The following is an 18,835-nucleotide window of genomic DNA, read 5'->3' as shown; positions in this document are numbered from 1 at the left end:
CTCACAAATTTCAGAGACAGCTATATAAAACTCCCTTGTACTCTTAAGAGTTTTTTAGTAGAGTTCTCATTTGCTCAATAGCATTTCATACTGAAAAATGTAGCTTAAAGGTAGTTTTGGAGGGTTTTTGTTTTTTTAATCAAATTTGGAAGCGATACCTTTGCAGTTTGCATTAATTCCCTAAATGATTACTCTAAATTATTACTCCTCTAGCATCTTGAGTGGGAAACCACCCTGTTCTAAACTGGCATTAACTAAAATGACAGAAATCGCTGCTCTGAAGGCATTTTAAAAGACCAAAAATACTTCTACAGCTCTCACCTCTACTCTGTAATAAACGGCCATTGCAAAGAAAATCTATTCCAAAATCTTTTCTGCATTTAAACTTGCTTAGGTAAAGCTGCTAAAAGTTTTGCCTTTTCGCCAAGTTTTAAGAGCAGATTAATATTAAGGAGTTCTGCAAAAACTTCTTGTTCTTCATGAAAAAAAATTTCCCCCATGAACAGTTTACCTACTGCAACTAAACAGAGAAACAAAAATATGTACAGCAGTGGTAGGCCTGAACTCCTAAATAAACCAGGGATGTCTGACTCAAAAGGATAATTTGCTCTGAAGAAACATTGTAACAATAACATCTTCACATCCTCACCAGTGCTTCAAATTAAAATACCTAAACACTGTAGAACAGAGCTCCATTTTTTGCCATATTTGTTTAGAATTATAATTTATTTGTATACAGTCATGTACTCTGCCTCTACATACAGTAGGTTTCATGCTGCATGTGCTCTGCAGACACAACAGTCCTGTATTATGGGACTACATGAACTGATGAAAATGTGAATGAAGAATACCACTGCCAAGCAAATGGTTTCTGAAAGAAAAAATATATAGTAGTCACAGTAGATAACTGCAACAAGTACTTGGATGGAGTTGGTAGTAGTTGCATTAGTATCTAGCAGATGGATGGCTCTTCTACTGCTTGTGCACCTTCAACAACAGCTTTCACACACTTGGCCATTGTCTGGGATGCTCTACTGATTGAATCTGTAAAGAAAACAAAATAAAAACCAAACACTTGTCAGCATGTTAACTGTTTGCTTTTGATATATAAACCAAATACAGTATGCAGGAGATTTAAAATGGGACTTTTTTAAAATACAGTCCAGCAGTCTATGCCACATGCCAATTCCAAATCATTTCTTGGGAAATTTTATGAGTCAGCTCTTACACATTTTGGTGGAAAGCTTTAAGTGTCTAGAATTATACTCTAAAGCCATCTGAAATGCATGGCTGGTTTTACTACGTACCTGTCATATAAAAGTCTTTAATTGTGAGCTGGGGTGGAACAAGAGGATCAGCAAGAATCTGTTGCTTCACTAACTGTGGCAAGAGAAGGAATAAAGTTAAGAAGTCAGCTTTGTGCTAAGATCTTGTTGCCAAAGCATTTCTGTAGTGAAATGTGCATTCACTGCAATCCAAGGTACACTTACAGTACTATATATGCAGCAAGTCCATTCCTTACAAAAAGCATCAAGCTATGCAGTAGTGCTAAACGATAACTATGTACTTTACTTACCTTAGCCAGTTCATTTGCTTGGCTGAAGTAGTTGGCCTCCTCCACATCATCGTATCGGACCAGATTAGGAGATACTTCTTCTAAACGCTTCCGTATTTGATCAAGGTTTTCATAAGGCAAGGTCACACCAGCCAGCTAAAATAATTTCACAAAAAGGAAATGCCATCAAGTCTAGAAATGTAATACACAGCATAATAAATTACCTGTCAATCCATAACAACTAAATTAAAACTAGAAAGCTACACTCGTTAAGCAGTTACAAGGGTACAAGCTAAAGCAAAGTTCTAGCACTCCTCTGAGTTTGATGGCTACAGTTAAGGCTTCCTCGTGTTAGAGTTGCACTGCCCTATTCACAGAGATTGGGGGAGAGAAGTATTTTTCTCCTTACATATAGGCAATCTCACTTGTTCTTTCACTAGCTCATCAAACATTATGATAAGCTTGACACAACCAGCAATACATCTTGTTCCTAGTGACTGGTAGGCACGTTTTTGACCTCTGATAATATGAGATACTATTCTCAGAGTTCAGTTTTCTTTCCAAAAAGAAAGTATACTCTCTCAGCATTTGGGAGAATATCAAGTACTCTACAAAGACAGGCAAAATTTGCAGAGAACACTCCACTCTGTGCATTCTAGTAGCATACGGCAGCTACATCAGTGGTACTTTCAAAAAGAAAACAATACCATTTACTCCACAGAATTAAGAAAGGACTCAGTACAAAACATCACTCCCTAACAACTTAGGCATGCATTTCCCTGAAAATGCACCTCTTATCGGAAAGATTTTTCAACATAAAAGGAACTCAACCACTCAGAATGCATTTGCTGGAGACAATTGAGAACCGCACCTCCGAGATGGCTCTAATAATCCTCCAGTCTTCCCTTGCCATCCCAGGAGGTGTTACAGCTGCTCTGGTCTGCTGGGCCCTCCCCTCAGTGTTCACATATGTGGCTGTCTTCTCCGTATATGCTGCGCCTGGGAGAATAACATCAGCCATGGGAGCTCCCACGTCCCCATGATGTCCTAATGGAAGGAAGGAGGAAAACATTCACAACCTTGTAAGCCATCAGTACATCAAGCTATGAGTATGCCTACTAGCAATACAGAACTACAAGTTTCTAAGCTTTAGGCAGACTGCTCTGAAGTCCTTCTTGCTGGTTATTCTGTGGCAAACTGGCTAGAAGCAGCAGTAGTTCTACCTCTATAGACATTCGCCTGAGAGCATTTGCGGGGGGACTCTTGAAACAATACTTGATGAATTAAGCCATATTTTGGCATGATAGAATAGCTGAGAAACAATGCAGTTCTGTTTGCCAGATCTGAGGCTCTGCTGCAGCAATCTCAACTGATTTACATTCCCTTACTATTAACAATTTGCATTTTCACCTAGGAAACGGTTCATTAGTATCCCAGTTATATTTCAGAATTTTTTTTTCTTGGCAGAACATAAAGACTTGAATTTATCAAAGGTCATATATATTTGTTAGAATATAGGCTTGCTCTCCAGCTTTTAATAGTTTCCTTAAATTACATCCACTAATTACCTTGATAGATGATAAAACAATCCTTTGGCAAATCTTGACGCGTTATACAACCAGAATCTGCTCCCAAGAGAAACAAGACTTTGGGTGGATTTTTCCTGATTGCTTCCACTCCTGGTTTGAAACCCAGATCCAAAGCAGCGACCTGGCTTGCAACCCTGTAGGAGCAAACATATTAACTGCAGTTTGTTTCAGAATTCTTTCCCATTAGAACAGGCCTAACTTCTTTTTTGACTAGATGCACAGGAGCTCCAATGGTTAGGTAGGAAAAATAGTGAAGCATAAGGACAGTTGGGAACTTTGGCAGAGCATTTCATAAAATGTGTTTTACATCTGACAGACTGATGCCATTTGAAGGCTTCATTGGGACTCTCCTCCAGCTCTTAATGAGAGCAACAAAATGTAGATTTGTTAATTCTACATTGAAAGTTATCCCTAACACAGCACCTAAGAGGTCTGTCATGTCAAGAAATCCATTAAAAAAGTTTCCTGTTTCTTTACGTTTTGTTCTCTATAAATTCTAATTTGATAAATCTCTTGCAATGCGTACAAACCCATACAAGTACTTTATGGTAACATGTAGGCCCAGCATAAGTGAATGCGGGAGTAGGGGGGAGCGGCAGGGAAAGGGCTCTCTAAAGAGCTTTACAACCTACCTGTGAAGGATGTTCATGACTTTCCAGTCAGAACCAACACCACTCTTGGTCCTGGCATTCTGTGCAATGCTGGAAACTGCAGCATGGATTGCAGCTCCATCGCTGCGCTGAAGGGCTGTGCTACCTACCACCACCATTGGCTTTTTGGCCTGGTCGAGGACCTGTGCAAGGGAGAATCAAGAAGTGAACTCTAAGGCTCTGAAGATAATTCTTGGTGCATCTGATATAATAAATATAATAAATTCTGTACTTCCTACATAAGATTTCCAAGCAAAGCTACAGTGCCAAAATGTTATCATTTCATTTACAGATAAAGCTGAGATACTGCCACAGAATCTGCCTGTCAGCACACGCTCTACTCTTGGTTACTAGACACAGAAAGTGGCTGGAACGGCCCATGTCACATTTTCAGTTTTACAAAATAGACAGTATTGCATGCATGAATCTATTAATTAACACACAACACTGAACAGCAAATCAACACATTAAAGTATTCACACACAACAAGTGGTGCACGCTAATCACTGCCTCATCTCTGCAGTTGATTAAAAGCAAATAGTCTCCTTAAACAACAAGGTTCTTGTCACCAAATCAATCTCTGTGGGTAATGCAGATTATTATTTAATGCATCTGAACTCTAGTAGCCACATTCTTAAATTGGCTGTACCTTGGAAAATGCATGTTTTCCAGAAGCAATGTCTTGGAGTATCTGTGGTGAATCTCCCAGATGATTATACGTGTAGGTCAAATCCACAGCTGAACCAACTAGGGCCACTTGCAAGTCATTGTGAAGCCAGCTGAAAACACAGTTCACATTAAAAAAATGCAGAGTTATAGCCAACTAAAACCACTAACAGTTTTAGCAATAACTAGAAATAGGATGCAATTTCTTTCAAAGCAGTTTAAGTGACAGCTTCTATTTTGGTAACAGATAATTTAGTATCATTTTGACTGCTGAGCAATTTTTTTTTCTTTCCAGAAAAGTTCTCCGTGTATATTCTGATGCTACCAGCTATCTGACATGAGAACTTCCTAACTCAATCCCCTCCTTCCTCTCTCCTTCAATGGAAGGAAAAAAAAATGCACTAGATGAGGTACTACAACTGTTAAAATACCTTTTTTCCAGAGTTAAGCAGAGAACAAAAAGGACAATAGCTACTATTAAGTCTATTCCTTTACTTGATCTAACTTGGTTATTTCAAGCTGAATTTAAAGTCATTTGTAGGAAATCACTTATTTCTTTAATAGAAGGAAAACTACCTGGTTAGGAACTCTGCATTTTTTACTGCTTCTCATTGCGCAGACGTAAAAGACACATACCTCTCAAGTTCAAAATGCTATTTGCTTGCTTAATTTTAAGTTTTTTCTAAAGATTATTTGTAAAGGTTCCAGAATAGTAAGTAGGCAAGGTTGGTGATTTGAATTACTGTTAAGTCAGTATTGTTACCAGGCCAATATGAAAAACAGCTCTGTACAACCTGATGAGTAGTATTATTCTCTAAAGAACATTCTTTAGAAAACTTGAAGACCGGAAAATCTGAGGAGTCTTTGTAATTTCAGAGGACTAAATGACTGAGTGCAGGAATTTATGTAAAATGTCACAGCAGGAGCAAGCAAAACCTAACTACACACTTCAGGGAAGTCTCCCTGTCTATACATATATCACCACTCCTTTATTAAAAGGTGAAGAAAAATCTAGGGAGCCTTGTTTGCATGACAATGCTCTCACTGCCTGCGGCTTTGCCTGAAGCACTGTAACAAGCACGGATGCATTTTCATGCCTATTCACCAAGGATACAAACCTCTTTCGAATTCTAGCATTAAAAAGTGGTGCCTCAAAACGTGGATTGGTGCCAACTAGAAGCAGGACATCAGCCTCCTCCACTCCAGCAATCTTGGTGTTAAGCAGATAGTTAGAGCGCAAATCTGTGCTATAAAGGAGGGAAGAAGTTTAAAATTCAGTAAAGGGAAAGTATGAAAACGTGAAGTAAAGTTTCTAGGCATCCAAAATATCTTTTCCTTTCCTGGAAGAAAAACAGGAGGGAAAGATTTCCCTGCCCAAATTACTAATCAAAATAAAGCGTGAGACACCCTCCCCTCACCTTTCATGAGTATCAATGACAACAAATATTAAAGAAATTACAGTGTACTTCTTCCATTTACATATATTCTAAAAGCCTTCACAGACATCTGCTATTACCACAGTTTACAAGATGATTGTATTGTCCAGTAGTTTTCACAACTCTGCTCACAATCAAATATTCCCTATGAATGACTACAGTAATTCTAATGAAACCCATAGTTATTATCCTTGATTTCAGAATCCTTTAAGATGTTTCATAGTTTATTAATAACTTATTAAATGTTTATTACAGATAATTCTCACCCAGCACCAGCAGTAGGGAATATCTCTTCAGTGCAGAGCATATCAGAATTTAGTCTGTTCAGCAAGTCCTTCAAGGCTATCAGTGCTTCTGCATCTACCAGTCCTCCTGCAATTGCTGCTATATCTTTGCCTTCGACTGCCTGCAGCTATAAAGAGAAAAAACATCAACACCAGCAAAAGACCTAACCAATCTGACCAGCAGTATCTCATTTCTGCAAGGCAGCAGCTGCAGCATAAGCAGAATTGGCAAAGCCCAACTTTTAGTGTATCCAAGTCTTTCCCACTTACGTTTTTGCTCAAATGTGCCCAATTTTTATTTGGTGTGGGAAAGATGGGAAGACCAGTTAATGTTTTCCTTTCAGTGAAGTTATTGCGCAGCCAGAAAAACTTTCATAATCCAAGTTCAGTTTGCTACCTGAGTTTGTATGTAATGTTTGAGGAAATAGTAATAGCTTTTCTAACAAACCCTGCTACCCTGTATACCACAGGATAAAAAAGAACATGAATATCTTTAAGGAAAATTCAATTACAGTTACTCAATTCTACCTCCTCGTAGGAAATTTTTAATCAAAACCCAGAAAGCTGATGACTCTGTGATAGGAGAGTCTAAATAAATTTAAAGTCTTCCAATTAATTGAAAAAAGTGGCTACCTTTTGAATGTTGGAAAAAGCAGCTCGGTTTCCTATTGAAATAAAAACATTTTTTTCTCCCATTGCTCCATTTATTCATTGCCTACATATTCTTGAAGTCATCATAAAACAAAGTTCTTCAATTAGGATAATCCATGAACTAGGAAATTCACATTTTGCATTCAAAAGATAGGAGAATTAAAGGGAAACAACAGACTACAAGTCAAATTCTTCCCTGTAATCCTAAAGGAGGAAAAAAGCTTTTCCATAGCTCCTTTTGTATTATTATAATACTAAGCCCAGCTTTACAAGTTAATTTTATGCTACATATATTGAAAATTATTCTTACCACACCAGCAACACGAGTTAATACATCCTCCCATGAGGCATAAACCAACAGCCCTTTCTCATTTTTGACCATTGGCTGCGTAAGCCTCTGCCGCTTCAGACCATCATAGGCAAACCTGAATGAACATTAACAAAATTAATTGTGTATAGCAAATACTTCATAAAATGGGGCTTTTCTAACAGTTTGCAAGATTAAAGAATCGTGACAAACATTTCCACTGAAAGCCTAACTTTTCCTCTCAAAACTAAACAAAAGCATAACAGTTCCTGTAATAAAAAAATCTATAAAAAGATATTAGCAAATGTTTAACTACAATTTTAGTATTAAAAGTATATTTTACTAACTACTCTTCACCATTTCTTAATAGTAGAATCCAAAAGGTCACTAATACTGTCAACGCTTCAGATACTGTGGAGTTTATCCAACATGAGCATGTGCACAAACAGAAAACACACTGGCATGGGAACAACCCACACGCACCTTGTTTTGTCAGATATCCATTCCTCGTTGATATCCTCGTGCAGCCTTGGCAAAATTCTCATCACTTCTCCAGTCCTTGTGCTCACCACAATGTTGCTGCCAACTGCATCAAGAACATCAATGGATTCTACCTTCCTGTTTGGGAGAAAGAAATGCATCATTTACAAGCTTCTGTGTGCAAGTACACAAGCATTAGACTGTATAACAAGCAATAAAAGGTTTAGATATACAAAGCACTTGGTTTACAAAACATTTAAAATACCTTTGCCAATTACTGTGTTGCTGAATTTGACTTCCTTCAGACAAACTTTACTTCAGTAACAGAATTTGAATTAGATTCGATCTATAGAAGGGTATATAACAAAATGCAGAAGAAAAAGAAAACTCGATATCATCTTGCACATGCAAGAAAAAATTACACCCTTGATATGAGCTGAGGCAAATACCTTGTCTCCCACGGACGTGCAGTAAAGGCATACGGCTTGGAGGTAAGAGCCCCAACTGGACAGATGTCAATAATATTTCCTGATAATTCAGACATGAACATTTTTTCGACATAAGTACCAACTTGCATATCATTTCCTCTTCCAGTTGTTCCCAAGTCATCTACCCCTGCAATTTCACTAGCAAACCTGGTAGATGCAAAGAGAATGAAAAACAAATATGATGTGTGCAAGAGCAATACAGCATGTTTTTCAACTCTTATCTCATTTTCTTACAGTAAAATACTGGCATCAGTTCATACACCTACAAGAGGGCGATTTACGAACGTTGGCACATCCCATCGTGAACAGAAATACCCATTTGCAGAATTTCATTAAAGTGAGACTGCAAAAGTTTTCCTAATTATTAAAATCGATAAAGACCAGTTCACTGGGTCAATGAATTTCAGAATAGGAGTCCAGAATTATCTATAACTAAAAATGTCTTTCTAGAACTAGGGAGATGCATTGTATTCTTTCCCATTTAGCTGGTGCAGAATCTCAGGACTACGTAAGAACATAAAGATGACTACAAGAGTCTGCAAAGAATAAATAAATTTTGGCAATATCACTGAAGTCATTTGATGGTTTAAAACATATTCTGTCAATTAAAAAAAATGGGTCTAGTTCTGGTCTTGGAAAATTCTGACTTCACTTCCGTGTTCTGGGGCCATCTCTTTCCTATATGACAGCTAGCTCTTGGTACCTACCAGAAATAAAACTACGTATAAGTCAAAGAAATGTTTACTGCCCCAGTGGTATTTCTTTCACATGGAATGAGTAACAAAATGCTATAAACATTCCCGTTTGATACCCTCTGCAATGAAAAATAAAGGACATTACCTGATACATCGAGTGCACTGTATACACCGAGTCATGATTGTTTTGACTAATGGGCCAATGTTCTTGTCCTCAACCGCACGTTTTCCCTCTCTAAATCTACTCCTATCACTGCCAAACATCATTGACTGATCCTAGAATAGACAACAAAAAAATACATATATATCCAGGTTGCTTGAAAGCACAGCTTTGCCTAAGACAAGCAAGATCTTAGGCAACTTACTACATAAACCTACATAATTTAATTGGATGCTGTACCTGTAGGTCGCATTCTCCACCCTGGTCACAGATAGGACAGTCCAGTGGGTGATTTGCCAGCAAGAATTCCATCACACCCTCCCTGGGGGGTTCAAGAATTACAGTTAATAGCAACTTTTTGCCCTTTAACAAGTAGACAGGTACAACCAAGCAGCTGTAAGAAGCTTAAAAATAATAAACACAAAAATAGAGTACCTTGCTTTCCTAGATTTCTCAGAATTTGTCAGTATATTCCAACCCTTCATAACCGGCATGGCACAAGCAGCCACTGGCTATAATAATCATAACAAGAAAATATACATATGAATATAACATATCTCTTTTCAATAAGAACAATCCATTCCCCCCTGCCAAATCCTTACAGAAGTATCTCTTACTAACACTTTGCAGGAATAAGAAGGCATTGGTCCAATTATTTTTTACAAGACTTCAACTAAGCTCTACACGCAGCAGAAAATCCTAATTCCTATAATATTCGTGCAATACCTTGGGAGCTTTCTCTATTTCCACTAGGCACATCCTACAGTTTCCAGCAACAGAAAGACGATCATGGTAACAAAAACGGGGTATCTGAATTCCAGCCTTTTCACAGGCCTATAAAGAAGAAACAAAGGAAAATTAAATTGGAGTTAGATTCTTCAGCTCCCCCTTGCAAATAGAATTCAGGGATGATGCAGAAGTTGTGATCAAAGACATGTAAGATTATGAATTGCAAATACAATGTCTCTTCCACAATGCATACTTTATTGGGAAAATTGAAATTGCCTTCTCTTTTATTCTTTCCTTCCTCCAAGGAGAGAGAATTATTTTCATTGGTGAAAAAAAAGGCATCCTTTAAAATGCTTAGGGAACAACAACATGCATATTTTCAGATGATTTAACAACACTGATCATCCTTAGGAGCACACTGGACTTTTTGAATACTGGAGCACAGCTATTCTTCAGATTCACTACTACCTCAAAGCCTCTGAAACTCTTCTACACTGTATCAGGAGAAGAGACAGGAGGACAACAGATCTCTACAGAACAGATAAAGGGGGCACTTTCTTATAGTAAATCCCCATGTCACAGAGAAGATACAGTATTATGCTAGAGAACAAAAGCTGCCACAATACTACTAATTTCAAAACACAAGCATGTGCCATCACTCAGAAATCAGCAACACACACTTGGATTGAGGGAGCCACCAGGATCTAATTAATTAGAACGTTACTATCTATAATATATACTCCTTTTGAAATATAATCTTGGCTTTTTCTATAGAAAGTTACTGATTTGTTTAGCCATCAGGACTCTCTAGGAGTCTAGTATATTGTATTTCTTAAATGCTTTTTTAAATTTATTTACTTGTTGCTTACACATGTAAATTTTTGTAGAAATCATGAGAAAAAAAGGGTCCTTCCTTCCTCCCCCTTCAGTTAATGGCTGCTGAGAAAAAGGGTAGACTAGAAAAAGAGTGACTTAATATTTGGTCTGAAAAGCTGTAATGATGATTGTGGGCCAGGAAAACCTCCTGGTCCCATCACTCCCCACACAGAGACAAAACCACTGCAGGAGCATCATCCTGAGCCACAACCACAAATAACTTGGGGAACATCCTCTGCTTGCCTGAAACACCATTCCAATAAATAAGATGCAAGAATTAACAAGGCTACCAGCTTAGCTTATGTCAAGACAAAACAGACAGCTGTTACAGTTCTCACAGGTTGAGCAGAACTCAGAAAGGACATGGTGATCTTGAGCAGCTAGAACTGCAAACAGGATTTATGCAAGTCTTACGGCATTGCAGAAGTTTTTGCAGATTGGATTGTGTGCTCTTAAGCAACGAGCTCCCTAAATAATTCTGCCACATAGAACTACTTTACAGACAGTGAAGGCACCTCCACAGGCTTGCAAGAAAATGCAAAACTTTTGGTCTTCACACAGCAGGCGACACAGTAGGCTGCAAAGCAAGAGGAGAGACAGGAGGTGAAGGCAGCGCCCTGCCCTGCCGCTCACCTGCAGCACGGTGGTTCCCGGGTTCACCAGCACGGGACTGCCATCCACAAACACCTCTATCTGGCCGCTGGCCGCGGTGGCCGCTGTGCGCCCTGCGACGCGGAAGAACAGCAAGACGCCTTTCAGCGACGGCTCCACGCAGAGAGCTGCCCGCCACCGAGGCCTGTGGCGCCCCGGAGGGCACGCGAGCGGCCCGGAGCCGCGCTGCTGCGCGGCCGCCTTCTTACCGCACACCGGCGAGCGCGGGCCGAGGGCCAGGGCCCTGCGCACGGCGGGCAGCCGCAGCATGGTGCCGACGCCTGGCGGGAGACGAGGCGGAGACGCGGTTGCGGCGCCGCAGACGCGCGCAACGCGGAGAACTTCCCAACGGTCGCGCAACCGACGAGCGCCGCGCCGCTCAACGGTTTGCGGCCGCTGCCGGGCCCTCGCACGGGGTCACCTTGGAGGCGCCGCTGCGGCCCGCGGGGCCCCGCGAGGGCAGCGGTGCCGGTGCCGCCTCCCGCGCCGCGCAGGGGGGCCGCGGCCCTCCCGCCTCCGCGCGCGGCGGCCGCCGTTACCTGCGCGCGCGGGCCTGGGGGGCTTCACCCACCGCAGCCTCTATGGCGGCGCGCTCGGCTCTTTCCGCCGCCCTCTTCGGCAATCTCCGGAGCCGGCGGAGCGAGCGGCCCGTGGGAGCGGGTGGCTTCGGGTGTTTCCGCCAAGCGGCGAAGGGCCAGCGGAGCAGCTCGGCAGTTTCCGCCGCGCCACCCTCGGCAACTTCCGCCTCTTCCCGCCGCCGGCCTCGGCCATCTTCGGCAGTTTCCGATGATGCCCGGAACTCATTAGGTGGGAATAGGCCACGTTGAAATAGTTACCGAACTAATGCATCTAAAACTATTTACATTTCCAGCACTAAAGCCTCCTCTACTGTCCCAACCTTCCTCTACACTTCTAAAACCATGTAGCTCCCATGGCATGTGCGGGGCGGCTTAAAAATCCCCGGGAACTATTTCGTGCCTCCCCCTTGCGGATGGACACATTGCGCGCGCGTGCGCACTGTGTGCGGAGGAATACCGTGGCGCTATATAAAGGCGGCGCGCGGAAGCCTGAGCCTTTTTCCGCAGCGGAGAGTGTTAGTGTGCACACATCGCTCTGCTGCCGCCATGGGGTTCGGGGACCTCAAGTCCGCTGCTGGTCTGCAGGTGCTCAACGACTTCCTGGCAGATAGGAGCTACATCGAGGGGTGAGCGGCGGCGGTAGGGAGCGGAGTGGGCCCATGTGGTAGGGGCGAGCGGCCGCTGAGGCCTGAGGCGCCACGCGGCTTCTCGCACTTTCCACGGCGGCCGCGGTAACTCGGGCCCTCTCCGCAGGTACGTGCCCTCGCAGGCCGACATCGCCGTGTTCGAGGCCCTCGCCGCCCCCCCGCCCGCAGACCTGTGCCACGCGCTCCGCTGGTACAACCACATCAAGTCCTACGAGAAGCAGAAGGCCAGGTACGGCTGGAGGCGAGCACGGGTGTGGGCTTGGTCGGGTCTGAAACGTTGTGTTTCTTTTTCCAACTTAAATGAAACTTTCCTGGTAGTTGCACAGCTGGCACCTGAGAGTGTTTAATGTTAGACTAGGAACAGGCGTGTGAGCGAGCAGGGCTTGCTCCACTTGTGTGGTTGCTGCCTTCACTTCTCCTTGCTTGGTTTTTAGAGAAGTTGTTTCTGACTCTGTTCAGCTGCTAGGACTGGTGCGCGAGCTACTGAAAACAGCTGAGTTTTGCTGCTGCCTTTTTATGTGGGTAGCTTTGCTGAGAGCTGGAAATCACCCGCATAAAGGCAACACCAAAATGGGCCAGGGACTGTTAGAGCAGACTTCAAAAATGGCCATAAAGTGTTTCGGTGGGTAAAGAAAGTGGTTCATTTAAGCTTTTAGTCTGAAGGCAAAATGAAAATCAATGACTTAAAATGCAGAAACACCTTCAAAGAGAGGAAAGTCTGAAAGCAAATGTTATCTTTTTTCTTTTTTAGTGGTTTTAGTGTTCATGAAAAGTGCTGTTTTGACATCCATGGAGACTGCAGGCCTCTCTAAAAAGGTACAGCCTAGGTAGTGTCAGTATTGCTGCACTGCCTCCTCTACATGCCTCAGTCCTGTTTTGGAGGGAACTCTTGTAAAATTGAGTGGCTTAGTCACTTGTCTGATGCTGGAACTCTTGTATCCTAAATGGGACTGAGATTTTAAAGTTTTTTTCACAAATTCCACTCTGGAAAATACTACAAGTTGCTATAAACCAAAGCTAGTTTTATTATTCTTGTAACAGCAGTTCATGGTCACAGTAGAGCTAGAGTAAGTTAGAGGGGAAGAGCATTTCAGACATAAATATTTGTCAAAAGATGTGACTGAGAAGCTGGTAACTCTGCCTACACAGTCTATTTTACAGATGAGCAATTCTACTGAGAAAGGTCCTTTCCTCACACTTGTGTAGCATGGTGGTGTTAGGCAGGATCATCTCTGCATTGAGGAGTAGTAGCCTTTGCATATAGGACTTGTAATTCTCTGAGGATGGTGTTAGGAGTGTGGAGTGGTGTTTGTTAAGGAACTTATCTTTTCAAGTGGCAGAATGGGGAGGGTTTTTTTTACAGAAAAATCACCTTTGTGATTTGTTTACTGTAAGTTCATTGAGAAATTGTCAGTATCTGAGATGATTTGAGCATGTCCCTAATATCTGCTGTTTTTTAGCTTGCCAGGTGTAAAGAAGGCCCTGGGGAAATATGGTCCTGCTGATGTTGAAGACACAACAGGGGCAGCCACAGACAGCAAAGATGATGATGACATTGATCTGTTTGGATCTGATGATGAGGAGGTACTGATGCCTGGGAGGGTCTTGTTTCTTCACAGATGTGTTTTTTGTGTTCTAATTTTTGAAATAAAACTTGGGAAAGTTAAAGACTGGATAGGAAGGAATATATCACAATGCAATATTGTCTTTGACTGGTTACATGATGAATAAAACAAAAAATCACCATCTTTCGGCTGACAGTTGTGATGATTTGTTTTTGCCTGACCAGATGCCAGTCAATTTTATAGTGCTTTGAAGAGGTGGGTGTTTGGTGCTTTCCTTTGACTTTGGCTTTCTCTTTCAGGAAAGTGAGGAAGCAAAGAAACTGAGGGAAGAGCGCCTGGCCCAGTATGAGTCTAAGAAGTCCAAAAGTATGTCTGCTAAGAACTTTGTTGCTTTATGTTTGAACAGGATGGCTAGAGAACAGACTTGTTACCTGTAATACATAAAACTTTACTTGACTGAAATTGGCAGAAGTAATTAGCTTCAATTTTTTACACCAAGAGGCCAAGCCTTGCCTATGAAGAGATGATTCTGAGATTTTTTTAAAGCAAAACACATGTAAAGCTGGTATAAAATGCATCTGTGGTAGAGTTTCTACCTTTTGCTTGCAAGAAGGCTGGTCACAAGTTCAGGATGAAAGCCGAGACTCCACAGCTACTGGTCTGGAACTGCTCTGTGGAACTGTAGCAGTTGCAGGATTCCGTCTGTGGAAGATAAAATGTTACCTAGTACTGAACTCTCCAGATACCTGTTCTGGGGAGGACTTTCTGTGTAACTAACAGTGTCAGCTTCTTGAAATATGTTCTCATGAACAGTTTCTAGGAACATGAGTATTTAAATAATGCCTTAAAAGTGTAAATATATTTCTATGAGTTGATTTTTTAATTCTTGACAGCTTACAGTGCTTTTCTTCCATTTTCCTCTAGAACCAGCTGTTGTTGCAAAATCATCAATCTTGCTTGATGTGAAGCCTTGGGATGATGAGACAGACATGGCCAAATTAGAGGAGTGTGTTCGAAGCATTCAAGTAGATGGCTTGGTCTGGGGATCATGTAAGTAGGAGAAAATATCAAAGCAGGGACGGGGATGTATGTGGCAATCTGTACACTGTTAAAGAGACTTCACAAACTGAGGTGTTTTTCTTTCTTTTTTTCAGCCAAGCTAGTACCAGTTGGCTATGGTATCAAAAAGCTTCAGATTCAGTGCGTTGTTGAAGATGACAAAGTTGGAACAGATATGCTGGAAGAAAGAATAACAGCTTTTGAAGATTATGTACAATCAATGGATGTAGCTGCTTTCAATAAAATTTAAATCTTGCTATATCTGGAATAAATGTAATGGCAAAAATAGAGCTACGTCTCTGGCTAATGCACAATTAGGTGGACCTCTTAATGTCAAACTTGGGCTACAAAGATGAAAAGTGAGTTTTGAGAATTTTTCAGTAACTTATCCACTGTAGTACCAAAGGTGTGATCAAAGAAACCACTCATACAGCTTTTAAAAGCTGAAATGCCCTTTGCTCCATGGAAGTGTCATTTTTAGGATATTTTTTTACACTTTGGAAAGAGGAGTGGTTTTAAAGGAGGAAGCACAGGGCAAGTACAGGTAACTTGTAGTTGCTATATAGGAGTTAATACTTTTGTTTACGGATGGTGATCAAATGTTTACTGTGTCACCTGTTGAAAACTACATTTTTTGTTACCTTCACTGAATATGAAGAAAGCCAAGTTAAAGGTAGTAGGGAGGGCTGTAGTGTGCTTACAGAAAAAGTCCAGGTAAGATGTGAAGTTGCAGCCCATAAGGTTGCTGTGGGAGTGGTAAGTGGACCTTTCTCAGGGCTTCCTCACCCCAACAAGTTGTGATGGTGGGAGGGTGGTTAATTAAATCTTCCTGTGCTGAACTTCAATAGAGCTTTTGTAGTAACTGCTCCTCTTTCAAGGTTTTGGTGCATCTCTTACCTCAAAGCACAAGGAAACACTGCCTGTCCCTAGAGCAGACTTGTCCTACTTAAAAGATGCTTTTTAACTTAAAGACCACTAGGGAGCAGCCTATGTCTTCCACAGAGCATGTTTTTTAGGAGCTAATTGTTAGCACCTCTGGTCTTCAAGTGCAATGGAAAGGTAAGGGTGTGTACAACAGTTGCCCTAGTTCAGCTCATATAAAAACCTGCTTTTAATGACTGAAGAACCCCACAAGACTGAACTCATTTTTGAAAATGAATGCTGAATAATCCCCAGGGGTTTAGAGTGAATTTGTAGAGCTTCCAGATATGCACATTTTTAGGCCCTTGCCATGTGGAGCTAGAGAGCTGCTGTGACTGAAAGGGCGGCTTGTGCTGAGCCACGTTGGCCATTGGCACAGAGGTGCAAGGAGCTGGATAGCTGCACTCTGTCCTGATCCCTGTTCTGGCCTTTGCTGAGCCACTGCATGTGCTATCTAGTACAGCAGGTCCTGTTTCTCTCTGTCTAAAGGTCTGCCAGCTTCAGGTTATGTAAAGACTTTGTTTTGTAATTTATTTTAAGAAAAAAACCTCAAAACCTGCCTGCTAGAGGTTTAAAGCAAGATTAAAGAACTGAAAGGGTAATTAGGGGCTCTATCCCTACATTCCACAAGTTCTTAACTAAGAGACTAGCTTTGTCTTGCACACAATTATCTTAATGCAGCCTCCTTTGTTTTATAGTTGTTGCTTCTACTAATTGTATAACTTGTTTTTAGTGATTCTCACATGCTGCTAATCTTTTTTTTATAATCATGCTATAGCTATATGTGTTTTCCTTGGCTATCACCCTTTATGATATTCCAGTCAAAGTACTTACTCAGACTTTTAACCTCTTTGACCTTGAAGTTAAAGCTCTAGGTAGCTTTAATGTTTTGATTTACAGGCTGTGGCTAAGTACAGCATTGTGTGAGGCATGCACCTGACCTGCCCAAACTGGATTTTATTTTTGTATGTTGTTTGTTTATGCTCAGCACGCATGTACAAAATCTCTAGCATTCCTTCTCTTGAAGACAGAAGAAAACCTGCTGCACGGGAAAATACATAAAAAGGTACAGAGTACATTCTGCTCAGTTGCAGAATAGACAGATGTGCATGGGATTCTTGCAGAAATGATGCAGAGATGACTGGAGCTGATCTTTGCGAATAAGTTTAGTTACTTTGCAAAACAGTTGATCTCTTTCTTCCACAGAACAGAATGCATTTTGTCCTTCTTGAATTATGAAATTCTATTCTGTACCTGGTTTGTATCTATTTTAGGCTTTAGCTCAAGGTATTTGGTTAGGTGCTGGCACTCTAGAGCTTTTTGAAGTACTGATTCTAGGAAAGCATTCAGGAAACATCTGCTGATTCATACAGGACAGAGCGCACATTTCAAAATCAAGTTCTTTATGTATCAATATTCACACTCATGTAGCTGCCATACAGGGTGAAAACTGAAATAAATCTTAATTCCTGAAACCGAAAAAAAAGACAGAGTTCCCTTCATCTTGCAAAGTCTTTTGCAAAGGAATTTCTAAGATTATAGACAGACACCCCACGCTGCTGATGATGAAAACAAATGAACACATTCTCCAGAGACAAAAACATTTTATTACTCCACTTGGAGTATCGTCAGGAGCACAGAAGTAACACATCGTTCTGAGAGAGGTATCAGAGGATATGTGAAGAAGAAATGTGGAATGTTTCATTTAAGGCATATTCAGTAGCATAGTGCCAAAAAATCCTGAGTCACTCTGTACCAGGCACTGAATGACTCAGAGGAAAGAGTGCTGCCTACCAACTTTCCAGTCCAAAGTTAAACACTGAACTTCACTGATCCTGCCTTAACTCTCCCAACTTTCAAACCAGAGCCCAAAGAAATATAGTTACCGACCACAGTCAGACTGTTTCTGTTTGTACAATCACCACTCTACGGATGCACGTGTGTGTATATATAAATATTTGCTTTTGTAATGAAATGTATTTACACATAAGTAATATTTATATTGGAAATAAGGCCTTATATGGGTTGCCAGGCCCTAGAAACAAGGTGGACAGGTCATCTGAAAGGCAGTTTTCTTCCACTCTTCATGGCCAAAACCAAGGAAATGTTGGTCAAATTTAGTTTTGTGCTCCTACTTTTAATGACCTTTTATTTCACATTAACTTAATTCAGTGGTTTTGCCTCAGATACTGATTCACTCCTCTTAGCACATATAGACAGATGTGTGATTCTACAGCAAGCAACAAGTTGGAGTGGAAGTAACTTCGTTGGGACCGTTGTGCCTCTCCTAGTGGAGTGTTCTTTCCCAGCTACATTGTCCTGCCTCTAAGTTTGGCAAAGAAGTCCAAATTTGGCTGCATGTTTTTAACAGAACTGTTGAATTCACTTCTGCGTGAAGTAGGTGTCCATTTTTGAAAGCTTGTACTCAGGTGAACAAAATATTAAATTACTTAACATTTTTACTGCTCTCACCAAGAAAAAAAAAAGAAACAATTGGTTGTCATGAACATCTTTAAACCTGAAGCCTAGAGAAAGTGTGTGTGTGCGTGTGTGTGTGTGTTTAGGGAACCTTTAATCTCAGCTTCTCAAAAAGTTTTCTACTAATTTTGCTCACATTTCAAAGGAGTCAAATATTTATGTGAAACCTCCTTAATATTGTACACCCAACTAGTAATGAGAACATAAAAATAAAAACACAAGAAGGGGAAGCTGACCAACAATCTCAGTGATTCCCATCTTATCTAGTTGAGGGTGAGGCAAAGAGCAATGGTAGAAACGAGGATCATTCTTTTTTAACAAGAAAAGGGAACAATTCTGTGTTCTCTATATTGGGATCCTTCTCTGAGTG

The 18,835-nt window shown here is 41.1% G+C and overlaps 2 protein-coding genes and 1 non-coding gene across 3 annotated transcripts; 2 read left to right on the top strand and 1 right to left on the bottom strand.

Moving 5' to 3' along the window:
• Positions 1–450: 450 nt before the first annotated feature.
• Positions 451–11,575, bottom strand: NDUFS1 (NADH:ubiquinone oxidoreductase core subunit S1). Its single transcript, XM_026048822.1, has 18 exons — positions 11,427–11,575; positions 11,200–11,291; positions 9,688–9,795; positions 9,397–9,473; positions 9,202–9,283; positions 8,947–9,077; positions 8,068–8,253; positions 7,622–7,756; positions 7,142–7,256; positions 6,163–6,308; positions 5,579–5,707; positions 4,444–4,573; positions 3,777–3,937; positions 3,124–3,278; positions 2,427–2,602; positions 1,577–1,711; positions 1,308–1,380; positions 451–1,044 (listed from the first exon to the last, which is right to left on the bottom strand). Exons 1-18 carry the CDS (start codon positions 11,485–11,487, stop codon positions 953–955), a joined length of 2,184 nt encoding a protein of 727 aa, XP_025904607.1. The 5' UTR covers positions 11,488–11,575; the 3' UTR covers positions 451–952.
• A 671-nt stretch (positions 11,576–12,246) lies between these two features.
• EEF1B2 (eukaryotic translation elongation factor 1 beta 2) lies at positions 12,247–15,356 on the top strand. Its single transcript, XM_026049212.1, has 6 exons — positions 12,247–12,421; positions 12,549–12,671; positions 13,903–14,026; positions 14,307–14,373; positions 14,932–15,057; positions 15,162–15,356. The coding sequence occupies exons 1-6, from the start codon at positions 12,342–12,344 to the stop codon at positions 15,314–15,316; spliced, it is 675 nt and encodes a 224-aa protein (XP_025904997.1). The 5' UTR covers positions 12,247–12,341; the 3' UTR covers positions 15,317–15,356.
• On the top strand, positions 14,155–14,231 carry LOC112956446. The gene has a single exon (XR_003251056.1). It is a non-coding gene; the product is annotated as a small nucleolar RNA SNORD51 (small nucleolar RNA).
• Positions 15,357–18,835: the final 3,479 nt, after the last annotated feature.

The sequence above is a fragment of the Nothoprocta perdicaria genome, unplaced genomic scaffold (assembly GCF_003342845.1).
Source record: "Nothoprocta perdicaria isolate Ctin4 unplaced genomic scaffold, notPer1 scaffold_11, whole genome shotgun sequence".
Lineage (NCBI taxonomy): Eukaryota > Metazoa > Chordata > Aves > Tinamiformes > Tinamidae > Nothoprocta > Nothoprocta perdicaria.
This window is presented reverse-complemented; position numbering and strand designations above follow the sequence as displayed.

Excerpts from the sequence above, each read along its gene's own strand:
- EEF1B2 (XM_026049212.1), top strand. The coding sequence starts at position 12,342 with ATGGGGTTCGGGGACCTCAAGTCCGCTGCTGGTCTGCAGGTGCTCAAC. Across the intron at positions 14,374-14,931 it reads TGAGTCTAAGAAGTCCAAAA|AACCAGCTGTTGTTGCAAAA; the intron begins GTATGTCTGCTA and ends ATTTTCCTCTAG. Across the intron at positions 15,058-15,161 it reads TGGCTTGGTCTGGGGATCAT|CCAAGCTAGTACCAGTTGGC; the intron begins GTAAGTAGGAGA and ends TCTTTTTTTCAG.
- NDUFS1 (XM_026048822.1), bottom strand. The coding sequence starts at position 11,487 with ATGCTGCGGCTGCCCGCCGTGCGCAGGGCCCTGGCCCTCGGCCCGCGC. Across the intron at positions 7,757-8,067 it reads GCACGTCCGTGGGAGACAAG|GAAGGTAGAATCCATTGATG; the intron begins GTATTTGCCTCA and ends TCTCCCAAACAG. Across the intron at positions 6,309-7,141 it reads TAACTCGTGTTGCTGGTGTG|CTGCAGGCAGTCGAAGGCAA; the intron begins GTAAGAATAATT and ends TTCTCTTTATAG.